The sequence below is a fragment of the Astyanax mexicanus genome, chromosome 18 (assembly GCF_023375975.1).
Source record: "Astyanax mexicanus isolate ESR-SI-001 chromosome 18, AstMex3_surface, whole genome shotgun sequence".
Classification (NCBI taxonomy): Eukaryota; Metazoa; Chordata; class Actinopteri; order Characiformes; family Acestrorhamphidae; genus Astyanax; species Astyanax mexicanus.
The window spans coordinates 38,494,599-38,521,987 of NC_064425.1; the positions used below are offsets into that span (position 1 = coordinate 38,494,599).

General features: G+C 39.4%; 1 protein-coding gene across 1 annotated transcript; it reads left to right on the forward strand.

The window, feature by feature from the left end:
- LOC111189481 (NLR family CARD domain-containing protein 3-like) lies at positions 1–25,710 on the forward strand. The gene is made up of 7 exons (XM_049467145.1): positions 1–943; positions 2,991–4,863; positions 5,477–5,650; positions 10,074–10,247; positions 16,432–16,593; positions 19,648–19,694; positions 24,296–25,710. Exons 1-7 carry the CDS (start codon positions 1–3, stop codon positions 24,826–24,828), a joined length of 3,906 nt encoding a protein of 1,301 aa, XP_049323102.1. The 3' UTR covers positions 24,829–25,710.
- The last annotated feature ends 1,679 nt before the right edge of the window (positions 25,711–27,389 follow it).

A 27,389-nucleotide genomic window follows, 5' to 3' on the forward strand; every position in this document is an offset into this window, starting at 1 on the left:
ATGAAGAGTAACCAGTCTATGGTGATTCTTCCTGAATTCAGCAGTGGAGGAGGAGAACCCAGCCGTGTTTCTATGAAGAGTAACCGGTCTATGGTGATCCTTCCTGAATTCAGCAGTGGAGGAGGAGAACCCAGCTGTGTGTCTATGAAGAGTAACCAGTCTGTGGTGATCCTTCCTGAATTCAGCAGTGGAGGAGGAGAACCCAGCCGTGTGTCTATGAAGAGTAACCGGTCTATGGTGATCCTTCCTGAATTCAGCAGTGGAGGAGGAGAACCCAGCTGTGTGTCCATGAAGATTAACCAGTCTATAGAGAAACCTCCTGATATCAGCAGTGGAGGAGGAAAACCCAGCCGTGTTTCTATAAAGAGTAACCAGTCTATAGAGAAACCTCCTGATATCAGCAGTGGAGGAGGAGAACCCAGTCATGTGTCTATGAAGAGTAACCAGTCTATGGTGATTCTTCCTGAATTCAGCAGTGGAGGAGGAGAACCCAGCCGTGTTTCTATGAAGAGTAACCGGTCTATGGTGATCCTTCCTGAATTCAGCAGTGGAGGAGGAGAACCCAGCTGTGTGTCCATGAAGATTAACCAGTCTATAGAGAAACCTCCTGATATCAGCAGTGGTGGAGGAAAACCCAGCCGTGTTTCTATAAAGAGTAACCAGTCTATAGAGAAACCTCCTGATTTCAGCAGTGGAGGAGGAGAACCCAGTCATGTGTCTATGAAGAGTAACCAGTCTATGGTGATTCTTCCTGAATTCAGCAGTGGAGGAGGAGAACCCAGCCGTGTTTCTATGAAGAGTAACCGGTCTATAGAAAAACCTTGTGAACTCAGCAGTGGAGGAGAAGAACCCAGCTGTGTGTCTATGAAGAGTAACCGGTCTATGGTGATCCTTCCTGAATTCAGCAGTGGAGGAGGAAAACCCAGCCGTGTTTCTATAAAGAGTAACCAGTCTATAGAGAAACCTCCTGATATCAGCAGTGGAGGAGGAGAACCCAGTCATGTGTCTATGAAGAGTAACCAGTCTATGGTGATCCTTCCTGAATTCAGCAGTGCAGGAGGAGAACTTAGCCGTGTGTCTATGAAGAGTAAGCGGTGTATGGGGAACTCTTGTGGATTTAGCAGTGGAAGGGCACCATCTGACACAGAGTGAGTTATCCTGTCAGTATAACTCATGCCAACAAGTAATGAAACCACAAATAAAAAACAAACAAACACACACACATAGTACAGTACAGCTCTGTAGTACTCATGTTTATCAGTAATCTGTTAAAAATTAAATCAAATATTTATTAATCAAAATAGTACAAAAAGTGTGGTGTGCGTTTGTGTACTGCCCTCTATACTCTAATACCACTGCATAAAATCAATCATGACCAACTTCCTTCAGAACTCATAGTTTCACTTAAGATTAGATTAGATTTAACTTTTTGATCTCACATCGAGGAAATTCAGTTGTTAGCATAGAAAGCAGCATAGAATAAAAAATAGCATATAGAAAAAAACTAATGTAAACAGTGACCCAATAAACAATAAATTCTTGTATAAAACTTTACACAAACGATATATATATATTGATATAGGTGTTTGACAAATTTGGCTAATTTTTTTTTTTTAATCTCTAAAATAAGTCACGGAAATCACTGAGTTATATTCTACCAACTTTTATATTTCCAATTATATATATGATTTTGTCTATTTTTTCTTGAACATTTACAAGTCAATTTATCCTAATTATCCTATCTTGACTGTCCCAATAAATTTATTCGCTTGTTTTTATTCAAAATGTAACTTTGTGGAATGTGATTGGGACAGTAACGCCATGTTTTTTCTGTTTTTTTTTTTCTGGAAAATACATGGCGTGACTGTCCCAATCACATTTCACAAAGTTACATTTTGAATAAAAACAAGCGAATAAATTTATTTTCTATACATTAATAACCCAGATGTCCATGAATGCTCCATAAGTTCATATAAAACAGCATTTTCAGACTAAAATATCATCATTTTTGACATATTCTTCTATAATTTACATATATTTGGCACACTGGACCAAAAAAAGGCCACATCACGTGAACCACCCACATATATACATATATACAGCTTTAATTATATATTTATGTATTATGGCATATTATTGAGGTGTATTTGTGTAATTTATTTTCAGTATAACTACAACTCCCTTGTGAAGTCTTCAGAGGTTTGTCAGAAAACAACAGCACCATGAAAAGCAGGGAACTCACCAGACAAGTCAGAGATAAAGTTCTGGAGAAATGTAAAGCAGGGTTAGGTTATAAAGAGTAAATTCTGGTTCACATTGTCCTGTAATATTTGTATGCACTCATCTCATACATTCTGACATACATTCAAGGCACCATTAGTGTGGGTTATCATAATGAATCTGGTGTGAATTATGTAAATACCACTTAATGTGGTGTGGCTGCTGAAACATGGAAACATCATATCAGGCTCATGTGGAGTAAAATCATGTGGTAGGCTCCAACAATATTTTGCTTTTGAATTTCTGTTTATTTAAAGATTTTTTTTATTGATTTTTCTGCCATGGTTACCTAACCAACCATAGTGATAAAAGAGCTACAGCAAACATAAAAATATAAGAAATACAAACTCAATCTTCATTTGTTAAACCACAATGATACACAAAAACAGAATTAGAACTAAAGAGAGTTTTTTATTGGACAAAAAGCAAAATTTGAAATAACTTCAGAAATGGACTGGACAAAATTATTGGCAGTGATAAAATGAACCAGTTCTACCCCATTACCATCCTAAAGATACTCCACAAAAGCCACACTGTTAAGGATTATTAGGGATTATTAATATTTAAATGCACATTACTTACTGTAAATAGTTTTTTTATTAGATCAGATGTAAAGCAGTAAATATACCAAATAATTTGTGAACAGTTCAGTAGTTTCTAATGTTTGTGTTTGTGTTTTACAACCATCAGGCAGCTCTGCACAGAAACAGCTCTACACACACATACTCTGGAAGGGGAAACTGAAGCAGTGGATGATGTCTTGCTCACAGTCAAAAAGAGACACAAAGCCAGCATAAAAAACAGAAACGAGATCTTATTTGAGGGCATTAAAACAGAAGAGAATAAAACACTCCTGAACAAGATTTACACACATCTATGCATCATAGAGGGAGAGAGTGAAGGAGTGAATGAAGAACATGAAGTTTTACACATGGAGAAAACACTCAGGAAACACAGACAAGAAACTCCAATCGACTGCTCAGAAATTTTTAAACCTCTACCTCTCGATTATAAAAATCTCAAATACAAACAAAGAAAAGAGAATAAAGAAGCCAAAGAGTCAGATCTCAGAAGTGTGCTGACTAAAGGCATTGCTGGAATTGGAAAAACTGTCTCTGTGCAGAAGTTCATTCTGGACTGGGCTGAGGGAAAAGCCAACCAGGATGTAGATTTTATGTTTGTTTTTCCATTTCGGGAGCTGAACTTGATTAAAGATGATCAATACAGTCTTCACGATCTTCTGTGTGTCTTCCATCCTGAGCTTAAAGACCTGGATCCAGAGATCCATAATAAGCACAAATCTGTGTTCATATTTGATGGTCTGGATGAAAGCAGAATTCCACTGGACTTTTCACAGTGTGAGAAAGTATCTGACATCACTATGACCACATCAGTTGGCGTGTTGATGACAAATCTCATCAGTGGGAAGCTGCTTCCCTCTTCTCTAATCTGGATAACCTGCAGACCAGCAGCAGCCAATCAGATCCCTTCTAAACACATCAACCGTGTGACGGAAATCCAGGGATTCAATGACCCACAGAAGGAGGAATACTTCAGGAAGAGAATCAGTGACCAAGACCAAGCCCAGAAAATCATCTCCCACATTAAGACAACGAGGAGCCTCCACATCATGTGCCACATTCCCGTCTTCTGCTGGATCACAGCCACTGTGCTTCAGAGAATCATCAACCAACATCACACAGAAATCCCTAAAACTCTGACTGAAATGTATTCCCACTTCCTGATCACTCAGACCAACGTGAAGAATGAGAAGTATAAGAAGAAAGATAGCAGAGACTCAGAGAAACTGTTGAAATCCAACAGAACCGATCTTCTGAAATTGGCTGAACTGGCTTTTAAACAGCTGATGAAGGGCAATGTGATGTTCTATGAAGAGGACCTGAGAGAGAGTGGCATTGACATCACTGAGGCTTCAGTGTATTCTGGGGTTTTCACTGAGATCTTTAGGGAGGAATCTGTGCTTTACCAGAGGAAGGTCTACTGCTTTGTTCATCTGAGCTTTCAGGAGTTTCTGGCTGCTGTTTATGTGTTTCACTGCTACAAGAAAAAAAGCATTCAGGAACTGGGGTTCATTAATCAGTGGTACAGAATAAATGTTTCACTGGATGATCTGCTGAAGAGAGCTGTAGATAAAACTGTAGAGAGTCAGAATGGACAGCTGGACCTTTTCCTTCGTTTCCTGCTTGGCATCTCACTGGAATCCAATCAGAGACTCCTACAGGGTCTACTGACACAAACACACACTTACTCAGATAAAACCACAGAGTACTTAAAGAACCTAATAAACGGAGATCACAGATCTCTTTCTACTGAGAGATCCATCAATTTGTTCCTCTGTCTGTCGGAAATGAAGGATCAGTCTCTCTCCAGAGAGATTCAGGAGTATCTAAAATCAGGAAAACACTCAGAAGAGAAGCTTTCTCCTGGACAGTGTTCAGCACTAGCCTGCATGCTTCTTACATCAGAGGAGGTTCTGGATGAGCTGGACCTGAAGAAATACAACACGTCAGAGGAGGGATATAGGAGACTGATCCCAACTGTGACTGTCTGCAGAAAAGCTGTGTAAGTGTTTTATATACTTTAACACAACATTAATACTTAGAAAAAAATTAGACATTTACATTTCAAATAATTTTTTACACTCCTTCCCTCCAAAAATATTTAAAACAAAGTATTTGTTATAAAGACTCAAAGAAATACAAATTCAACATGCTTTCCACAAAACAAACCAACCCAAGAGAAAGCAACTGTGGATAATGAGATCAGAAACAGTTCAAACTTACTCAATACATTATTCAAGAATCCTAGATGTGTAAAAGGATAATATTCAACAAGCATTAGAACAGCAATGACAAGATATTCTAATGTGGGGAATTTTCCAACAGATATTTGTTTGCAGAGCCTACACAAATGCTACACCCCCACTACACCGTAAATTTCCTGGGCTTTAGGGTAACATCAGGGATTGTGCCATGTTATGGCCTGCTTATTTACACAAACCACAACTTTAAAAGAGGGGTGACAACACCAGGTCATTTATTTGATATATGTTAAGTCTAGGGGGAACAAAAATAAAGGAGAAAGTAACAAAATGAGTCAAGTTAAGTGTATAAACTTGTGTGGTAACAAGAATCAAAGAAACCAAAAATGTTATATTCTAATATACTTTTTGCAGACTGGCTGGCTGTTCTCTCACTAAGGACTCCTGTGAAGCTCTCTGCTCTGCTCTACAATCAGTAAACTCTTCTCTGAAAGAGCTGGACCTCAGTAACAATGACCTGCAGGATTCAGGAGTGGAGCTGTTCTCTGCTGGACTAAAGAGTTCACACTGTAAACTGGAGACACTCAGGTACGTTTTCTGTGAATTAGATTGCAGCTTAAATAAATGAGAAATATTAAGATATAATATTGAAAGACATTAGTATTCCTTCTGCTTCCTTCTGAGTTTCAGCACAATTATCTTTGTTTTAGAAGATTTAAGCAGTGAAGATGCTGCTTCTGTTTTTTAAGTTGCTCTACAACCAAGAGTATCACACTCACATTTTATGTTCTTGTTTGACAATCGCCAAAAATGAGCATGTTGCTTCTGGATTTGGGTAATCCGGTGCTATGTGGAACCGGTAAAGGGTGTAGCAGTCCAGAGGGCTCAGCCCTGGGCTCCTTGTTGAGAGCGCATACATCGCAGGAAGCCACAAACTGCCGAACCTTTCTTGCCATCATAGGCCACCAGAACTGCCTGCTCAGGAATTCCAGTGTGCGTTTAACCCCTGGATGGCCTGAAACTGGACTGGTGTGTCCGCAGTGCATAACCTGAGCCTGAGCAGATGTGGGGACATACAGCCTGTTGGTTGGGCCTCCACCTGGATCTGGCTCTGTTTGTAAGGCTGTCCGGACCACTCCCTCAATTTCCCACTGCAGGGGTTCAAGTATGCATTCTGCATTCTGGGGGAAGAGCTGTAGTACAGAGAGTTCCTCCCACTGCCTGGATAGGGCATCAGGCTTAATGTTTTTGGATCCTGGACGGTAAGACAGAGTGAAGTCAAAGCGACTGAAAAACAGGGCCCAGACCAAGAACAGATGTTTGGAACCCTCTAACCAGTGTCTCCATTCTTCAAGGGCCATCTTAACGGCCAAGAGTTCCCGGTCTCCCACGTCATAATTTCTTTCAGTTGGAGTCAAACGGTGAGAGAAATTCGCACACGGATGGAGCTTGTTGTTCTCACCTGAGCGCTGGGACAGTACAGCGCCAAACCCAATGTCTGAGGCATCAAACTCCACTAAAAATGGGAGGTCAGGATCTGGGAGGCGTAAGAAAGGGGCACTGATCAAACGGTGTTTTTTTGTTCCTCAAAGGCTTTCTGGCCCTCGTCGGTCCTTTGGAATTGGCCTGGCTGCTTGCGGGTCAGAGCAGTGAGTGGTGCAGCGACCGAGCCAAAGTTCCTGACAAACCGGTTGTAAAAGTTGGCGAAGCCCAAAAAACGTTGGACCAGGCGGAGGAAGGTGGGGCGAGGCCACTCGGCCACTGCTTTCAGTTTGACTGGATCCATAGCCAAACTGCCCTTGGAAACAACAAAGCCCAGGAAACGCACTGTAGCAACATGGAATTCAGACTTCTCATGTTTTACAAACAGGTGGTTCTCAAGGAGCAGCTGCAGCACCCAGCGGACATGAACAATGTGCCCCAGCAGGAGATGTTGAAGGACGCATGAACCCCTGTGCCAGGACATCTTTGATATATTCCTCCATAGACTCTTTCTCAGGCCCTTATAGAGAAAAGAGGCGTCCCCTAGGAGGAACAGTGCCTGGCATTAATTTGATGGCACAATCGAAAGTACGATGGGGTGGTAGGACCTCAGTCTTCTGCTTGCTGAAGACCTCCTTAAGGTCATGGTAATCTTTCGGTACCTTACTCAGGTCAACAGGCTTTTGGTTAATCGTATCAGGACTCTCCAGGAGACCAGGGCGTAAACATGAAACCCTACAATGGGAACCCCACTGTTGAATGCTTTTGGAGAGCCAGTCTATATGGGGGTTGTGTCTTTGCAGCCAAGAATACCCCAGGATGACAGGTAGGTTTGGTGCCTGAGTCAAAAAAGAAAGATATACGTTCAGAATGTTGACCCACTTTCATAATGATGGGTTTGGTCTGTTGGTTAATTGCCCCTGATAATGGGGAGCCATCAATAGCTGAAACTGGTAGAGGAGTGGTAAGGGACTCCAGGGGTAAACCTAGTTGGCGCGCTGTGGAGATGTCCATGAAATCGCCTGCTGCCCCGGAGTCAACAAAGGCAGTCAGGCGTCCCTCCTTAGATGGTGTTCCCCATATCAGAGTGACTGGGAGAAACAGCCCACCCTGGGGTCCCCTACTGGGGGTAGGCTTGGCCTTTTACTGGCCTTACAGGGCATTTTTCTATTTTGTGATCTCCACCACAATACATACATCTGCCCTGACGACGATGTGTTTCAGCCTCTTGAGGGGTGAGGTGGGTGCGACCGAGTTGCATGGGTTCGGTCCCATCAGCCCTAGACTGTGGCCGGGAATCAGGAGAAGGTTCCCAAGGTTGAGGAGTGAGAGACCCCTTCTTGCTGGAACGACGATGTTCACAGAGACGATTGTCAAGCCTAAGAGTCAGGTCATATAGGTCCTCCAAGGACTGACATTAGATCTTGTGGCTCTTCATTGAGGCCTTGTTGGTAAACAGCCATCAGGGCCAGTGAGTCCCACCCAATCTCAGCAGCCAGGGTTCGGAAAGTAATGTTATAGTCTGCAATAGGCCGAGTGCCCTGGCGTGCATTAAGGAGATCCAGATAGCTCAGATTTATATTTAGGAATATAGCACCAGGATGAACTCAAAAGCAGATATATCTGCTGAGCTGGATTCAAACCGAGAGTGTTGGAGTGAAAGGCCAATGAATAGACTACAACACTATTGGGGAGTGTGAGTGTTTGGTGACTGTTGGTGTTCTAACACTGGGGGCAGGGTTTAGAACACTGAATTAAATACACTTAATTAGGTGTAGAAGTGTGGAAAGAACTGCTTTACTTCTGTGAAATGAAAGGAATACAGATACAGAGCAGCAGAGAGATGTTGAAAAAAAACAAAAAAAAAAACGCTGAGAGCAGGGCTCGAGCACCCGCGAGAACAGGCTCTGAGGCGCAGTGAATGCAACCCACACGCTGCGCCACCAGGGACGAGCCGATGATGCCAGCACAAGTCAGAACTAAGTGGCTTGCAGCAAGCGGGAGAAGGAGAGCAAAATAATAAATAATAACAGTAAAAAAATACTGCACAGGAATTAAGGTGTGAAAGCTATAAGAACAGACTAGTAAGGGTGGAAAAGGTAAGCGAAGTTAGAAGGGAAGCGGGATTCCCTCTAATCGCCAGAAACGATAGAACGTTTTTTTCCCCCTCCCTTTTAAGGAGAGTAGAAAGAGAGAGAAAGAGAAAACCACGTGGTGAAAACACCAGCGAGGTGGAGGAATTAGAGCGTCGCAGGTAGCTCTGAAGGAAGAAGAGAGAACCTCTGTGAACTGAGCCCAGTATACACTGTTCCCATAGACGTGAAAAGCTACAGAGAGCCACTTGGCAACTCTGAGGATATCGCTAGAAAAAACGGTGTGGACTTGCTTTCAGAAGGAAAGCGCCGTGGAACTGGAAGGAAGCCCTTATAAGGTAGTGACACCAGCTGTGATTAATCACGCTGATTACCACCTGGCTTAGAGCGTGGCCTCCCTCTAGTGGTGGGAAGACCACGGCGCGGGGGCCCCCATACCAAGTCCTGCATGATGCTGAGACTAAACGTTTCACTAGAGGATGTCAGGCTCTCACACTACCCTCATATGGTCTGTTTCTAACAGTTAAAAAAACATGCAGACCAGTAGCTCACTGTAAAGGTCACTTTGTTGGGTTTGGCAGTGCTTCCCATGTTTCCCTTCAAACAAATGAGAAGATACGCTCTTGCTGCACACAGCAAACATTAGTGCAACAACACATATGAATGTTCTATCCTGGCGAAGCTACCCATGCAACCTGAAAGGGCTGCATGTATTGCCTCATGCTACCAGTAGTAGCAAAGATACTTGAACAACCATTCAATTTTTGAGAGTTGTCTTCATGTTGCCTTTTGCTGCCACTTTTTGCAACAAAGCACTGATTTTGATCATAATTCTGAACTAAGCAGATTTATATTGCTATAAGTTTAACTGACTTTGTGTTGTACTGTGAAAAAAAAAATATCATGTAATTTAATTTTCACACAAATCCTAAAAGTAGATAAAGAGAGTTAAACAAATGATACCTAGTAACAATTTTTTCTACATTCTATAAACCCACCCATCAGTCTATATACACACTCAACACACAGAGACTGAACTGTCTGTATATCTATCAGCAATATTTGATATTTGCTGCTAATTATATATATATATATATATATATATATATATATATATATGTATACATGTATATCCCATGTTATAGCATGTTACATATCTCAGCACCTTATTCTCACCACAATCTTTAGATACTGTGTCAGTACTGCATTGCCTTGTCTGTTAAATTGTCTCATATGTACTGTATTTATGGTAGTTTAATTTTATGCTACAAATTTGTTACGTTTCCACTTTGTTTTCTTCATTGCACTGTTTGGTCTATGCTGCACCATTCTGGAGGAACATAATTTCATTGCATTGTGTACTTGTACTCAAACTGAATGACAATAAAAGTCTCTTGACTTGACTAAAGATATCATATTGTTTTATATGTTTGCAGACTTGCTGGCTGTGTCCTCACCAAGGACTCCTGTAGAGCTATCTGCTTTGCTCTACAATCAGTAAATTCCTCTCTGAAAGAGCTGGACCTCAGTAACAATGATTTGCAGGATTCAGGAGTGGAGCTGCTCTCTGCTGGACTGAAGAGTTCACACTGTAAACTAGAGAAACTCAGGTGAGATAGATTATAAATAGACTATAAATTATAAATAGTAATGCCTGATATTGCCTTATAATTCCTCAGGAGGTGCAGAATTATTATTTTGTCATCTTGAGGGATTTTATGGCTATTAGATTAAAAATGGTACAGGGGTTACCAAGCGCTCCTGAAAAAAGTTGCCCAACCACAGACTATTCCACCACCAAAGTAAGTAAACCACTTCCTTTTTAATATAAAAAAGCATTGGATTACATAAAATAAGTGACTACAGTTAGGTGATCAGAATAAGATACCTGAATGAAATATAAATAAATGACAACCCCTTCATCCATTCAATGAAGACACAAAGGAGTATATAAAATCACTTTAATACTAATACTTTAACAAAAATGTGTAGCATTACTGACACTTCGTACGTATGCTATACTAATGCATACTGTTTGTATAATAAACTAATAACCATGTGGCATATTTTGCAAAAGAATGACTTTACTTGATGTTGCTCTTAATTAAATACTGTTGTAAGTGCTGGTGCACGGCCGGGCCAGCGCAGAGGAATAAATTGGCTAATTTTAAGCACCTGCGATCTACACCTTTTAAGGGATGCCAGTCAGCCACTCGGCGCTGGATCTTTAAAGCTCATGAGAGCAAATCTATGCCGGTTTCTCGAGCAAGCCTCGGCTCTTTTCTCTTCCCCCCTGCTCTACCTACGACAAGTGCTGCTTCCTACTTTACTTTGAGTGAGACTGGGCAGCATAGCTGACTTCTTGTCTCTTTTTTAATTTCACTGTCCTCTCTCTCTCTCGAGTCTGTTGGAGCTCTTCTCCGCTGCCCCTTCCTCGAGTCTTTGTGGCTATGTGTGTGTGTGGAGCAGCTGCGAGGCTCGTGGTTTTGCACACCCTCTCTCTCCCCTCGGGTTCATCTGCTCTTTAGTGGAAACTCATATAGCTCACGAGCATCTCATTTTTCTCTGTTTATTTTGGAAGCTCTCTTATTCTCTTAATCCACTTCGCACCATAAGAGGTAGCCGCGCTTCCTGGCGAGCTTTGTTTACCATTCTCACCTTCTCTCTCCCTCACACTAGGCGTGATTTTTGTTTACTGCCCGTTTCCTCATTCCACCCGTTTTTAATTCTCCGCCCATTCTCGGCGGTCCTTAAAAGGGCGGATAACATTGCCACGTCCCAATCCACTGGCTGATGCAGTGGTAGAGTATTAGCCCCCAACAGCCCGGGTTTGATCCCCGCATGAGTTGGGGTTCAATAATAAGAATTATAATATATATTGTTGTAATATATCCTAATTTATATAATAACTTTTATATATATATATATATATATATTATTATTTCTCTTTTTCTTGGGTTTAGCTGCTTTTACATGCTTTTTCAGTATTTACCTATTGAGCATTGATCAGGCTACGATTGCCTTTGTTTTATCTTATTTGGCAAGGCTTTAGAGTGAGCCACTGCTATTGAGATACTGTTAAATCTAAGTTACAACAAATTTTCTTACAATATTTCACGTTTTTGGCCATGCTCATAACAGTATCTCTAGTGCTGAATGTTTACTTACCCTTAAGCAGTGCACCCATTCAGCAGCTTGTTTGTTCTTGATTTCCACACTGTAGCAGCCAGCAGAGGCTGGAAGGAACTGATTTGATTAATGTTTTCTAAAACTCACTTAATTTAAACATCAAGATGGAATTTGCCTGCCAAGATCATGATCTAAGAGATGATCATATTATCTCCATGTCAATCCAACAGGATCAATTTCTGGTTAAAACAGATAAGGAGCCCTAAAACACCTAAAACAAAAGGTATTTGGCAATCCAAATTTTATTATGTATTTGCTGAAAAGATGAGAAGACCCTATTTATGTATTATCTGTTAATCTACATGTGATGAGGCAATGTACAACTTTACATTAACTTCAAAAACTTTATCTAAATTTGATGGTGCAAACAATGTGTTATCTGACAAAGGTGATAAAAAGGACAAATTGGAAAAGTAAAAGTATTGTTTTACCTGATCCAGATGTGAATAGTACTGTTAATGATAGGATTAAAACTATACCAAGATTTGCAGTTTGGAATGGGATATGGGATACACTGCACCAACACTATAGGTTTGACAGTCTCCCCTCTTCTTCTAACCAGTCATACATCCCTGTAGTGTTATCAATCCAAAGTTTTATATAACAAATATTTGCAGCCCTGTAATGAACTCTAACATTGGGGAGGGCGAGGCCCCCACATTTCTTATATTTTGAAGGTGGGCCATTTTAATTATGTTAGTCATATATTTACACATGAAATTAACTACTACGGAATTATTTTTTTAATGATCTAGAAATAAATATTGGAGTAGGTAAGAAGGCAAGAATATAAGTTGTATGCCACTCTAATGACTATCAGTGTTAATTTTGGCAACAAATTTTGATTTAGTTTTAGTCATAGTCTTGTGACGAAAATAGCATTTAGTTTTAGTCATAATTTAGTCATCTGAAATGTTTTTAGTTTTAGTCGACTAAATATCATAAGAATATAGTCGACTAAAATTGCAATCAATTTAGTCGACTAAAATGTAATGGGTGTAAATTTAAATGCTTTTTCATCAGTTCCCTTGAATTATTAACTATACACTTATACAAAATGAAACATTTAATAACCATTGTGTAATATTGTTATATTTATATTTATATATGATTTAATGTAGATTATTATTGTAGGTATGTTACTATAAATATTTTGCATTAAAAGTTTTGTTCTAGAAATCAGGTTATAAAACGTTTAAAGAGTTAAATTATAGTTTGAACAGAGCTGTAGACATAAAAACAGCTTTTAAAGGATCTAATTTTATATCCAGCTCTAACCCAGCACACCTACTGTAGCTACATTCTGTAAATGAGCTCAAAAACACACATTCACACACTGTCCTGTAGAGATGCTCTCAGGATGTACTGAGAGACTTCATGAGTTAAAGTAAGAAACTTATGAGAAAGTGCTGTAAGAAACTTTACACAGACTTCTGGGTTAACAGATTAACTTATTTTATTGTTATATTTTCGCTACATATTTTTCCTTTCTGACCTGTTCCTGCTTTAACACTAGCTCTATGTTTCCCACTGTGGGACTAAACAGATGATCTGATCTTAATGAGTGAGTTAATCTGTATCAGATGTAACATTAACTTTACAGAACAGCTGTGGTGTGTTTTAGTGCACTGCCGAGTTAAACACACCATCAGCTCATGAAATAACATTAGCATTAAAACGCTGATCTTTGCGTGCAGTTCTGAGTGACTCTTGTCTGCAGAAGCCTAAAAGATTTGTGGTGTTTTTACCGGAGATGGAATCGCTCCACGCGGTTTACACGTTGTCTTGTTTTTCGCAACGTTAAAGGAGAAATATATAATCTCTACTCTTCCTCTCTGCTGACACTGTCGCGTTAACTTCCAGTCGAGCTTCGTAAATAATGACAGTTCATAGGCTAATCTGTCCTACCGGCTTTTGGATCTGCGCGCTGCTGCAGGAGAGACCGGTACTGATTGGTTGACTACCCCGCTTGTCCCGCCTCTCCACCTTCGCTAAAGTAGTAGTGATTGAATCTCTTCCTAACCTATCCCTACCTTTCAAAAAACTAAATCAGTTCTGATTGAATTTCGTCCCTGCCAAACATTTTCGTCTCGTTTTTATTCGTTGACTAAAATGTCAGTTAATTTTGTCTCGTTTTTATTTTTTTATGCTGTTTTTATTTAGTTATCGTCTCGTTTTCATCTTGAAAAAAAGCTTCGTTGACGAAAACTATGACAAAAAATTTCCTTCAACAAAATTAACACTGATGACTATAATGCTAACAGAATGAAAATGGCCCAAAGTTTTAAAAGTCCAGTTGTGAAATTTCCTTGCTATTTAATATTTCACAGTCAACCCAATAAAACACCTTTAGGATATATGAGTGGAGACTGAACCAGGCCAAACATCAGTCTTTGAAATCACAAATACACTTTTGGAAAAATGGTCAAACATTCCACTGAACACACTCTTAAACCAAGTGGAACAGTTGAAGCTATTAAAGCTGCAAAAACGTGGGCCGATATCGTATTAAACCATATGGATTAAAAGTGGGATTTAACTAAAGTTCATAGATGTGTAAAGACAGTGGATACTTTTGGCAGTATAGGGCAATTGTTCGATATGACAAACATTCTAGTAGATCTTCATCTGTTTTTTGGAAGCAGGCTGATGGTATCTAATTTCCATGACTTGTAGTATACTCTTGTCCACCAATTATTCAATAAAAAGGCATAAGAATGGGAGTAATTCCCTGACGGAATGAGCGGGATATCCTCAGGCATCCTCTTCTGAATTGAAAGGGACACTAATACGATCTCTCTCTAAAACATTACAGATTTTGTGTCTAGATGGGATTTTATATCATCTGGATCTGTAAACACAGAAGCATTCCCCAGCTGATATTTTAAGCAAACATCTCAATTGAACTGATCATTTTAAAAGCTTAAATTAAATGTATTATACATACACTCTAAAAAACAGAGGTACGATATGAGTACTTTTTTGTACTCAAAGGTACATTATTTATAATTGTACCCTCAAAGGTACAATATTGGTCTTTACAGGGTCAGATATGTTCCCTCTGAAGTACAAAGTCATTTCTAACAGCAATAAGTATAAATTTGTACCATTTATCCAGCCAAAAGGGTACATTCAGTATCCTGTATCACTGTACTGATAAACAATATATATTTTAATTGCATATTTTTTATTTGAAAGCCAGACAATTTTGGATCATCAAATTCTTGACACATATTTAGTTGATGATAATGTTTATAATGTTTATAATCTTTACTGGCACAAAAATATGGGTACAAAAAAGGACTTTTACTGAAAGGTACTTTTTGTACCTCAAAATAAGGTACAACCCCAGCGACAAACGTTGTACTCTCTTCTTTACTTGCTTTTCTTAGTGTGTGAGGTAATTTAAGCCATACAATAAAGATCAAGAAAAATAATATAAAAATATGTTGTGATACAATATGCATACGGCCCCTAGTAAACAGACACTGTTATGTATCAATACTGCCTTTAAACCCTAAATAGACGCACACTGTTTTTTCTTCAAACAAACTTACTGATGAACAATTTGGTCAAAGAATTGCAATTTTCAGGTCATACAAGATATTTTACCAATGGACAAAGTTACCAATGGACAAATTAGTTTATTAAATTATGTTATGTAGTGTATCTATTTTTCGATTAGAAAAAATACTTTCTTCTTCAAAATAAATGCTTTATTTTATCCCCTGCAGCTTATTCACAACATAATGTGTTTTATTGTTTTTGGTAATTATGTAAAGAGCTTATTTCTGTCATGGTGAGGTGCAGGGAAGACGTAGAGGCGGACGTAAATGCAGGTAAGAAAGAATTTAATAAATAAATAACAAATAAACAAAGAAACAAGGAACGAGTAACACGAAACAAAGAAACACAAATAACCAATAACCAAAACAAATGAGCGATAATAATAAACAAACCAAACAGGGCAGGGAAATATATACAGGGGAATAAACTAATAAACACAAAGCAGGGGTATATACAAGGAGCTAGGGAACACAGAAATAAACAAGAAACTAGAAACATTAAACAAGAGATAAACACAGAAACTAAGGCGCAAAGAACAGAGGCTAACTGAGATAACTATTAAACACAGAGAGAGACGAACGACAGGTGAAGGTGCAAAGACCGACGAGGGACAAGTGGCACAGGGGATCTATTTAAAGAAACAGGAAACACACTGGAATTGGAAACACCTGGGGAAGGGGCGGAGCTACAAATGAGAAACACGTGGTGGAAAACTACTGACAAGAGACACAGAGGAGCACAGGTCACATGGGAATAACACACAGAGACATGAGACAAGACCAGGACGTGACAATTTCTTATGTTTGTTATTTCATTTTATTTATTTAATGGAATTATATGTACAAGTTTTGCAAAACAAGATTTTGTGAAAATGAATAGTATAAGTGTGTTCTTTTGTTACTGATTTATGTTTTATCCTGTGTGATGTAGGAGTGTTAATGTATATCTCGGAGAATTTGGATTTGGACTGTTTTTGTTCTACAGATGGTTTTGACTGTGTAAATTCTGTTTGTCCCTCTTTATTATTCATCTCTGCAGATTATCTGGGTGTATGGTTACAGAAGGAGGTTGTTCTTTTTTGGCTTCAGCGCTGAAATCAAACCCCTCCCACCTGAGAGAACTGGATCTGACCTATAATCACCCAGGAGAGTCTGGAGTGAAGCTGCTCACCGATCTACACTGTAAACTGCAGAAACTGTTGTAAGTTGTGGTCTTACTGGGTCACTCATAAAATGCTTCATAGGATAGGAAGCCCAGTGTTGCAGTAACACATTTACACAGTAATGTCAATAAATGGAAATTGTCTTAAAGTAGGCAGAAAAATATATTTGAAATATAAAATCTCTTACCTACTGAACAAAATGTTGGAACACGCAGGTGCTAGAAGCATCACATGATGGAGAGAGACTAATCAAACAGGAGAACTTGCAGTGTAAAAATGGGGTGTAAAAATGGCTGCATTGTGTTAAGACCTGTTCTAGGGTCAAGATAGCACTTTATTTTATGGAAGGGTAATTACCTAGTATTTAATAGGTAAATAGTAAGTACTAGTATTTTAAAGTATATACTTAGAAAAGTAATAGTGGCTACTCAGTAAAATTGACAGTGAATAATGGACTCTTACAAAGTTAAGGTTAACACTGCCCCAGATATGGTCCCATTCTCTACAGTATTTTTATTCTACAAATAGTATTTTTATTTCACAAATAGAACAATTCTCAACTCTCAACATCTCTGAAAATTGTTAAATTATTTAGCTGGTTGTCTTTGCCTTCAAAGGCAGCTCTCTCATTAGGCAGCATTTAACCGCTAAGGAACCTTATAATGCGGCGAATTCAGGACTCGCTGTGGAGTCAGTATACATCATGTCTAGCTTGTTGTGCTCGTGGGCTCTGTTTACAAATTCAAATTAACCATATACCTCAGAATAAATCTCAAATAAATATTTCCTTTACACTCCTGCAGTAATGTACTAATTTAAATATTACCGATTAACTTAAATATTCATGCTTTACTTTAATTCACTTTAATACACTTTCCGTCTCTTCATACTGCATGGTCAGTTTTATTTATTTATTTTATTTATTTCTGATTAGATGCTTTGTAGAAATGCATGAGTAATGTAACCATAATATTAAAAAAAATCTTTGCATAAGCCATCAAAGCTAAATTATCAAACTAAGCTACGTTTCACACAATAGTACATTCATACATAGGTAGCTAATCCACTTTGACATTTTAGTTGCATAAAATATACCCACTAGTTCAGATGTGATACTACAATAAGCATAGTGACAATAAAACACAACAAACTAAATGAATCATGTAAAGAGAGAAAACTCTATTAAATTCAGAGGATAAAATATTTACATAAAGGGAGCTAACGCTGCCTCCAGCCGCTTTGAGCAGAGTTCACTTCCCCCAATATAAGAGCCTCTTCCCCTGCCCAGTAATCGTGTTCTTCCCTGGTGACAAAATAATCTTAATTAGTAACAGCGGTTAGCTGAGTTCCCCAGTCGTGTTTGGTACTCGGAAATCCAGCTAATGTGCCAAGCTAATGGTAGCTTCACCTGGTCAGGTCTTTAAATTAAGTACAGGGGAGAACAACTCAAAACAGTCTTAAAAACACTAGTTGAACACTGAGTGAAACTACACTAATAATTTTTGTAATCAACTTCTGTGTTCATTTTAATTTATTTTGTATATCTGTAAGCATTATTTTCTGAAACTTTTGCCACTTACACCCTGTTACTTTCCCAAAACTATACAAGATTATATATATGTTAGCTACTTGATAAATTATCTTCAAATCTGAGTATATTTTAAAATTGAGGGTTGTTAGGATAACACCCAGGGAGTCAAACTATTTTAGTACTGTGATTTTAACACTGTATACCAGTAAAACTACCATGTATGTACAGCAGTACTTACTCAGACGTTAATAGTAAATCTGCAGTACTTACAAATTATACAAACATACTGAGCAAGTGCACAGTAAATTCTCAAAAAAAACTATTGTGTATAAAGTCAAGCACCTAGGCCTGCAGACTGCTTCTACAAACATTAGTGAAAGAATGGGTCTCTCTCAGGAGCTCAGTGAATTTCAGCGTGGTACAGTGATAGGATGTAGCACCTGTGCAACGAGTCCAGTCGTGAAATTTCCTCACTACTAAATATTCCACAGCCAACTGTCAGTGATATTATAACACAGTGGAAGAGACTGGCAAAGACAGCGACTCTGTGCTCTGTCAGTGTAAAATAACAGAGCGGGGTCAGTGGATGTTGAGGAGCATAGTGCACAGAGGAGATAACTAGCTTTCTTTAGAGTCAATAACTTACAGATCTCCAAACTTCATGTAGATTTAAAATAGCTCAATAACAGTAGAGTAGAGTGTAGAACAGTAGAGTTCATCAAATGGTGTTCCATGCCCAAGCAGCTTCATCCAAGCCTTACATCACCAAGATATTTTGCCATATGGTGTGTGTACAAAAACTTAGTGTTATTTCTTAATACACTTAATACGTAGTACTTACAAATGACTGCATGTGCAGCGCTCTCCATAATAATTGGCACCCCTGGATAAGAAGTGTTCTTTGGCTTCTAATAATTCTTTTTTTAATAATATAGGACAACAAGGCAAAAAAAGAGAAAAATCTAAGCTTTATTTCAAGTGCCTTTTTTTGGTTGGAACATATTATGTACTCTCCTCTTCAGCTCACCTCACAGGTTTTCTATTGGGTTAAGGCCTAGAGACTGAGATGGCCATGAGAAGAAAGAAGAAGAATTTTGTGCCATCTGAACCAGAGTTGAGTAGATTTCGCCACGTTTAGGGTCATTATCTTGCTGACAGACCCAGTGACGACCCATCTTCAGCTTTTGGCCACCATATTCTGATTCAAAATGTCCTGATTTTTCAAAGAGTTCATGATCGCATGTATCCTTACATAAAGTAGCAAGAAATTGTCAAGTTAAATAATCATATACAGTATACATATTTTATATTTTATAGATATTTTTTTAGAGAAACCCAAAGTCATGACCACTTAGGAGTTCCTGCACATGCAGATGGTCTTAAGTGAAGAAATAGAAGTAAGAACATTGCTCACCAACATTCAGATTAGAAATATTTCTGGGTTGACAATAATTATGACCAGAGCAACTCTGACATTATTACTACAGATTTTTCATCATTTTCAATTTCATTAACATTTGCCAATGTATGTGTGTGTGTGTGTGTGTGTGTGTGTGTTAAGGGTTGAACATGGAGGACAAAACAGACTGAAGCCAGGAGTTAACAAATGTAAGACTTGCACTCTGTCTCATTGCAGTAACTATGGTGGACCTATTTGTCTGCATTAGACCATTCATTGTCCACAATTGCAACACAATATACCTTTATTGCCAAAGTTCTTTGAATTTTGCCTTGCATCCCACAACGGCTTACAATTAAAGTATCATACCCATCACATTATACACAAACTTATTATATACACTCACACCCAAATTAAAGATAAACACCATTTGTTCTATCCATTGACTTACACCCTTGATTAAGCAGCATAACTGACTGTGGTTTAAAGATGTTCCTGAAACGGTTTAACCTTATATTTAGCACTCTAATTGTCTATTTGAAGGTTACAGAACAAGTCTTGTTTATCAATAAGAAAATCTGATTAATCACAACAATATTCTGTGATTAACTTCTACTTTTGACGCAAGTTTTTATAGTTGATATTTTAATGTATTTAAAATAATGAATGTAAGAAATGTAAAATGCAATTATACACTGCTCAAAAAATAAAGGGAACACTAAAATTAACACATCCTAGATCGCAATGAATTAAAATATTCCAGTTAAAAATCTTTATTCATTACATCATGAAGTGCATTGACAACAAAATAACCAGTGTTGGGCACGTTACTTTGAAAAAGTATTTGTTATAGTTACAAGTAACTTCTCCAAAAGAGTTACTAACTGAGTTACTCCACTATAAATGTAACTAGTTACCAGTATAAGTAACTATTGCGTTACCCCCCCCCCCCCCCCCCTTACGTTTTTATTTATTCAAATCAAGCAACAGGTGTCAGGTGTAGTCAATCGTAAGTTTAAGATTTTTATCTCACTGTGATCTATAGTTCTATAAATCCGTTTTCAGCTTCACCTCCGTGGTTGAAAGGCAGCTGTTCTGTGTGTGTGATGGTGCATTTACACTGCTCCGTCGCGTCAACGCACATGGTCGCACTGCCCCCCTCCAACTGGTCGCATGTGGGCGTGACAAAGGCGTTACCTGCGTCATCCACTTAAATCGTTCTAATAAATTTAAATGCTTTTATACAAGCTATTATTATTTTCTATAAATTAAAAAAATATAAATGTGTATTAATAAATATAAATGTTCGATTGAGCTTTATTACACTGTCTAGTGAGCAGAATATAGGCTAACAAAAGCAAACGTATCCAATTAAATTATATATTAATATTTTAAAAACCCAACAATCTCTGCAGCCTTTCTCCTCGCTGTATTACTGTGATCAGAGTCCCTGTAAATCAGCAGGCTTTTAATATATGAAGCAGGAAAGCCTGAAACCTCTCTTCCAGGCTTCTCTGGACGCTTGAAAGCGGAACTTAAATGTTTTCAGACACTGCGCTGCAGACACGTATCAGGCGAACACCTGCTCTCTAAATGGATAGAAGCATCACGTTGGACGGATTCATTTGCATAAAGTTCAGCTCAGCTTAACTTTTCATCGCATCGCACCCCCCGCTCTCGACGCATCAGACCCATGATGCACTGCGCGACTGCGTCTGACGGAGGCGGACCTTCCCATTGAAAATGAATGTGATCCGTCGCTGTGCGTTGTCGCGACGAAACAGTGTAAATGCACCGTGAGGCTCGTATTACACACAGAGGAACTGTTTTGTCGGAGTGCGGGGCTGCGTTCATGCGGACGCTCTTTCTATTGAAATGAATAGGATGCGCTGTGGTGGTGGACGGGGAGAGGGTGCGTCTTTCTTGCGGGCGCGCCGCACTAACACTAAAATTTAATTTCACGTCGCCGGGCACAAAATATCGCTCTGTGGGCCGCGAGTTTAAGATCCCTGATTTAAAGTGCTCACTACAGAATACTTTCTTCCTCTGAGGATGAGCCTGAGCCTACTCTCCCTTGTGACTCACACACCAACATGTGCGCCTTTGTCTGTATGCGTAAAGTTAAAAAAAGTTCATTGAGCGGCTAAAGTAACGTGCAGTAACGGGGTGTCGGAAATGGTAACGGCGTTATAGTTACAGTCAGAGTAATTAGTTACATTACTCGTTACTGAAAAAAGGAACAGTGTTAGTAACGCCGTTTATTTCAACGCCATTACTCTCATCACTGAAAATAACATACATATAATCAATGTAAATCAAAATTATTATCCCATGGAGGTCTGGATTTGGAATCAAACTCAAAATCAAAGTGGAAAATCAAATGACAGGCTGATCCGACTTCAGTGGAAATTCCTCAAGACAAGTTAAAATGAGGCTCAGTAGTGTGTGTGGCTTCATGTTCCTGTATGACCTCCTTTCAACACCTGGGCTGCTCCTGAAGAGGCAGCAGATGTTCTCCTCAGGAATCTCCTCTCAGACCTGGATTAAATCATCGGTCAACTCCTGAACAGTCTGTGGTGCAGTGTGGCGTTGGTGGATGATGTCCCAGATGTGCTGGATCGGATTCAGGTCTAGGGAACAAGCAGGTCTGTCCATAGCATCAATACCTTCATCATGCAGGAACGTCTGACACACTTCAACCACATGAGGCCTAGCATTGTCCTGCATCAGAAGAAACCCAGGGCCTCACATCCCGGATCTCATCCTGGTACCTAATGGCAGGGTAGCTCTGGCGAGCACATGGAGGTCTGTGCAGACCTCCAATGAAATGCCTCCCCAAACCGGTCATGCTGGAGGATGTTGCAGGAGCAGATCGTTCTTCACGGCGTTTCCAGACTCTGTCACGTCTGTCAAATGTGCTCAGTGTAAACATGCTCTCATCCGTGAAGAACAATGGCAAATGGCAATCACCCTGCATGGTGTTGGGCTGTAAGCACAAGGCCCACTTGTGAATGTCATGCCACCCTCATGGAGTCTGTTTGTGACAGTTTAAGCAGAAACATGGATATTAGTGACCTGCTGGAGGTCATTTTGCAGGGCTCTTGCACTGCACCTCCTGTTCCTCCTTCCACAAAAGAGGAGGTAGCGGTCCTGCTGCTGGGTTGTTGCCCTCCTATGCCCCCTCCAGGTCTCTTGGTGTACTGGTCTGTCTCCTGGTATCTGCTCCATGCTCTGGACACTGTTCTGGCAGACACAGCAAACCACAGCTTACCACAGCTCGCATTGATGTGTCATCCTGGAGGAGCTGCCACTACTTGAGGCACTTCTGTGGGTTGTAGACTCCGCCTCATGCTGCTTCTATGGTGAGAGAACTGAGAGAATGCAAAAGTGACCAAAACATCAGCCAGAAAGGAAGAGAACAGAGAAAAGGTCTGTGGTCTCCACATGCAGAACCACTCCTTTATAGGGGTTGTCTTGCTAATAGCCTTTCATTTCTACCTGTTGTCTGTTCCATTTGCACAACAGCAGGTGAAATTGATTCACAGTGTTGCTTCCTAACTGGACAGGTTGATTTCACAGAAGTTACACTGTGTTGTTTAAGTGTTCCCTTTATTTCTTTGAGCAGTGTATTTACATTATTAGTGTCAATTAAAATACTGCAAAATTTGGTATTGATCCAATACCATCTACTTTTGTGTAGGGGAGAGCAATGTATCATAATTTATTAAGTGAATGCATGATCAATATGCAAATTTGAATAAAAACTTGAATTTTCATGATTACTAAAATATTTTGTAAGTTTAATTAATCACATATGTTTTTAGGCAAATAAAAATACTTTCCTTTAGTAACTCAGAAATGTTTATAGAAAACGTAAAACTTAAATTTCCCTTTTGTAGTGGTAGTCTGCATTTGCAATGAACAAACTCAAGATTTTTTTCTAATGTTCCTTTGACAGTTAACATAAAAGATTTATTCAGCCATATTCATATTTCAGGTTTGAGGCATAGCTATATCTTTTTGTAGGTAGCATATCTATTTTTCAGTTCCAGTGAAATATTTTTTTTTATTTCAACTGGCTGAATATTTTCCATATGTGACTGAATAGTTTATTAATCAGTCTGCTAAATGACTGTGATGACTAATTACACTGAAAAATAACATTAGCCTATCTAATGCTGGAGATGACTAAATCTTACTTTCACTTCACTATAAGCTACCTGGATATTGTTGCCCATGCTGAAAAGCCTGTGTCTCGGTGATGGAGGTCTGCTTTCCCTCTCTTCCTACTTTTGTTGGCTCTACAGTTCAGAGTTCTGTATGGGGTGTGTTTTCATGTGCTTATATAAATTTGTGGTGTTGCCACAGTACAGAGTTTGTTTCCTGCAAACATCGCAGGTTGCAGTGTTTTGGTTTTTAGCCGTAAAAAGCTCCAGACGGCACTCCTCTTCCGCTATGACATCATGCAGCCACAGCAGTGAGCTGCTTGTGTCACAGTGAGTGAGTGAGCGTAGCATTAGAGGCGGGGAGGGGCTTATTGAGCATGAGTGAAGTGAGAGAAGAGCGGTGTTGTACGACCAGTCGGTCACTCTGTAAATGCCTGGAGTTGTAACAAAGAGAAATTGAAACTTAAGAATCAATCTGATCACACAAGTATCGATCAATACACAATACCAACATTAGTATCGATACTATTGACATTTTTGACATTATTGAGAAAGACGATGGACATAAACAGGAAGGATCTTCCTTTAGAAACCGTGTCCTGTTTTATTCTGTACTTCATTTCTCTTTCTTTCTGTGTGTGCAGATTCCTGTAAGCTCACTCTGGATCCAAAAACAGCACACCCTCGTCTCTCTCTGTCTAGGGAGAAAAGAAAGGTGGAGAGTGTGAGAGAAGATCAGCCGTACCTGAATAATCCAGACAGATTTGATTGGTGGAAGCAGGTTCTGAGTGTGGAGAGTCTGACTGGACGCTGTTACTGGGAGGCTGGGTGGAGCGGGGAGTGGGCTGATGTGGCCGTGTCTTACAGAGGAATCGGGAGGAAAGGACGCAGTGAAGATGGTCGGTTTGGATTCAATAATCAGTCCTGGTGTTTAAAGTACAGTAATGAGAAATACACTGTTTATCATCTTAGCAAGAGAATCTGTGAATTTCCTCACCCACACCAGTCTGGCAGAGTAGGAGTGTATCTGGACTGGCCTGCAGGCACTCTGTCCTTCTACAGCATCTCACCTGACACACACACACTGACCCACATACACACACTCAAAACCACATTCATCAAGCCGCTTTATGCAGGGTTTGGAGTTGGTTATTACTCCTCTGTGTGTGTGGGATAGAATAGCCTGTTGTATTTCTTTTTGATGGCGACCTAAATCTTCCAGCTTTAAATTATTGTGTACTGCTCACAACAGAAAATTGTCAAAGTGGTCAATGAAGAGATAATGGTCACCTTGTCTGTTGTTTAACGTACCAGTTGTTGCAATGAAGGTGGCAGAAGACAGAAGAGTCTATGAGACCGTCATGCAGGAAGATATTTACAGCTTTAATAGACGTTTGCCCAGAGCTCAGACTAGTTCTGGGGGATATATAGGTTCATCTAGTATACCGGTTTTCATTTCTCCTCTGGTATGCATTTTTGACATACCGCCATTCTGCTAGAGGCTCTGCATAGTACAGCACCATTAAAGAAGCATACTGGTACAGCTTGTTAGCTAACGCTAGCCAGTTAGCATTTAACAATTTAACACACTGGCGTGAGGGTAGCTCAGCTCTGTGGAGTCAAACGCTTGTCCCACGCTGTCCTCCCTGTAGAGAAATGAGAACAGCACTTTATCTGAGGAGCTCCTGCTACTGTCCCTCGCCTTATGAGTGTTTTTATCTGAGTAAAATAGAAAAACAACAGCAAACGGATGAAGCTTTTGCAATTATTCACTGAGAAAACAGATGGATGGAATTGTGCAATTGTTCAACAGCTCTGAACATTCCTCTCATTCCCAGACAATTCCTCAGAATCAGTCCAGAGTGTGGAATCTTATTCAAATTCATCAATTTATTCAGCACAAGTGATAAACTCCCTAAAACACTGGATACGAGGTAAAAAAAACTAAACAAAAAAAAAAAACTGAAAGCACAGTATAGCCCAATTGAATATATTAATACTGTAGTTTTGAAGGATAATATTAATGCACACTGAATTAAATGTATTTGTTAACTGGAGAACCAAGGGAACTGCAATAAACTGATTTAATACCTCAAATGTCTTCAAGAATAACATTTTTATTGTAATTTGATATTGAACTTGTGCAATAGAACATTTTAGAAATCTCTCTTTGAAAACTTTAACATGACGTATTTTAGGTCTGTTCATAGTGTTTATGGAACTATTTAAAATATTTCGTTTTGTAAAGGAAGCCGTGTTAAAGTTGACAGCATATCTCTTTTTAAGGTCTATTGTTTACATTCCTCAACTGTTTTTCTGCTAATTAAGTCTGATTTCCTCATACATTGCGTAATTTTTGGCACAAAGTAAACTTTATACTAATCAAGGCCTTAATTTAAAGCTTTAATGTTTTTTAATATATATACTTTCAATATAAACTCATACAACCCTTTATCAAAGCCCAGTCGTGCAAAAAATATAAATTAATAATCATAATAAAAATACCAGGATTAGGGCATTCCAACAACAGGAGGAGGTTTTACAGTGAGGAATTACAGCTATGGACCTAAATGGGTTCCTGATAACATCCTTACATGTACGGGGCTTGTGTCCTACACTGTTGTCACAGGATCAGGACAGACCTGGCGCAGACATGTAGATCAGATAAGAGCTTGATCTGCAAGGCATGTACAGGACAACTGGTGATGGAAGAAAAGAACACCTGACTCTCTCTGCATCGGTGGAAATCTCCACACCTGAAAAGGAAGCACCTGTGGCTGCAGAGACTGAGTTAGAGCATTTAAGCAGTCCTGTCACACTAGTTACAGTCAGAGTAATTAGTTACATTACTCGTTACTGAAAAAATTAACAGTGTTAGTAACACCGTTTACTTCAACGCCATTACTCTCATCACTGAAAATAACATACATATAATCAATGTAAATCAAAATTATTATCCCATGGAGGTCTGGATTTGGAATCAAACTCAAAATCAAAGTGGAAAATCAAATGACAGGCTGATCCGACTTCAGTGGAAATTCCTCAAGACAAGTTAAAATGAGGCTCAGTAGTGGGTGTGGCTCCACGTGCCTGTATGACCTCCCTACAACACCTGGGCTGCTCCTGATGAGGAGACGGATGTTCTTCTGAGGAATCTCCTCCCAGACCTGGATTAAAGCTAGGGTTTGGATGCTGGCGGAATATTTCAGGTGAGAACAGGGGGAGGGGGGGGGGAATAAATACATTTAATAAAAGGACACTTTGGGGGCTGTAAGGGCACTAAAACCTAAACTGGTGCCCCCCCACCCCCCCTGCAGAACACCACTTCGCCGCCACAATATGCTATTCTGGAGATACTCAACCAGCTTGTTTACTTCCCAGTGTTATACTACTGTGATTCAATTATCTTATAAAGATTTTGTTTAAGTTAATTATGCAGTGAAGAGGTTTTTGAAAAGCCCACTCATTTTCAATATTTATAAAGTCAGCTTAGACACGGAACCCCAAAAATGGGCATACAAGGACTATGAGAATGAGGAAGGACTGCAGTGTTCTATTTTCGAAGCTTGCAGTTGCACAGTTTGACCACACGATGGAGACAAATCTCTATCCATGACCAAAAGCTCCTTATATACAGATAGTAGAGTTGGCTGATGAAGTTACAGCAAGTAAAAAAAAAACTATAGAGATAAAGACTAAAGACTTATGATAAAAAAGAGAGAGAGAGAAGATAGGTTT

Excerpts from the sequence above, each read along its gene's own strand:
- LOC111189481 (XM_049467145.1), top strand. The coding sequence starts at position 1 with ATGAAGAGTAACCAGTCTATGGTGATTCTTCCTGAATTCAGCAGTGGA. Across the intron at positions 4,864-5,476 it reads ACTGTCTGCAGAAAAGCTGT|ACTGGCTGGCTGTTCTCTCA; the intron begins GTAAGTGTTTTA and ends TACTTTTTGCAG. Across the intron at positions 16,594-19,647 it reads TGTAAACTGCAGAAACTGTT|GGTTGAACATGGAGGACAAA; the intron begins GTAAGTTGTGGT and ends GTGTGTGTTAAG.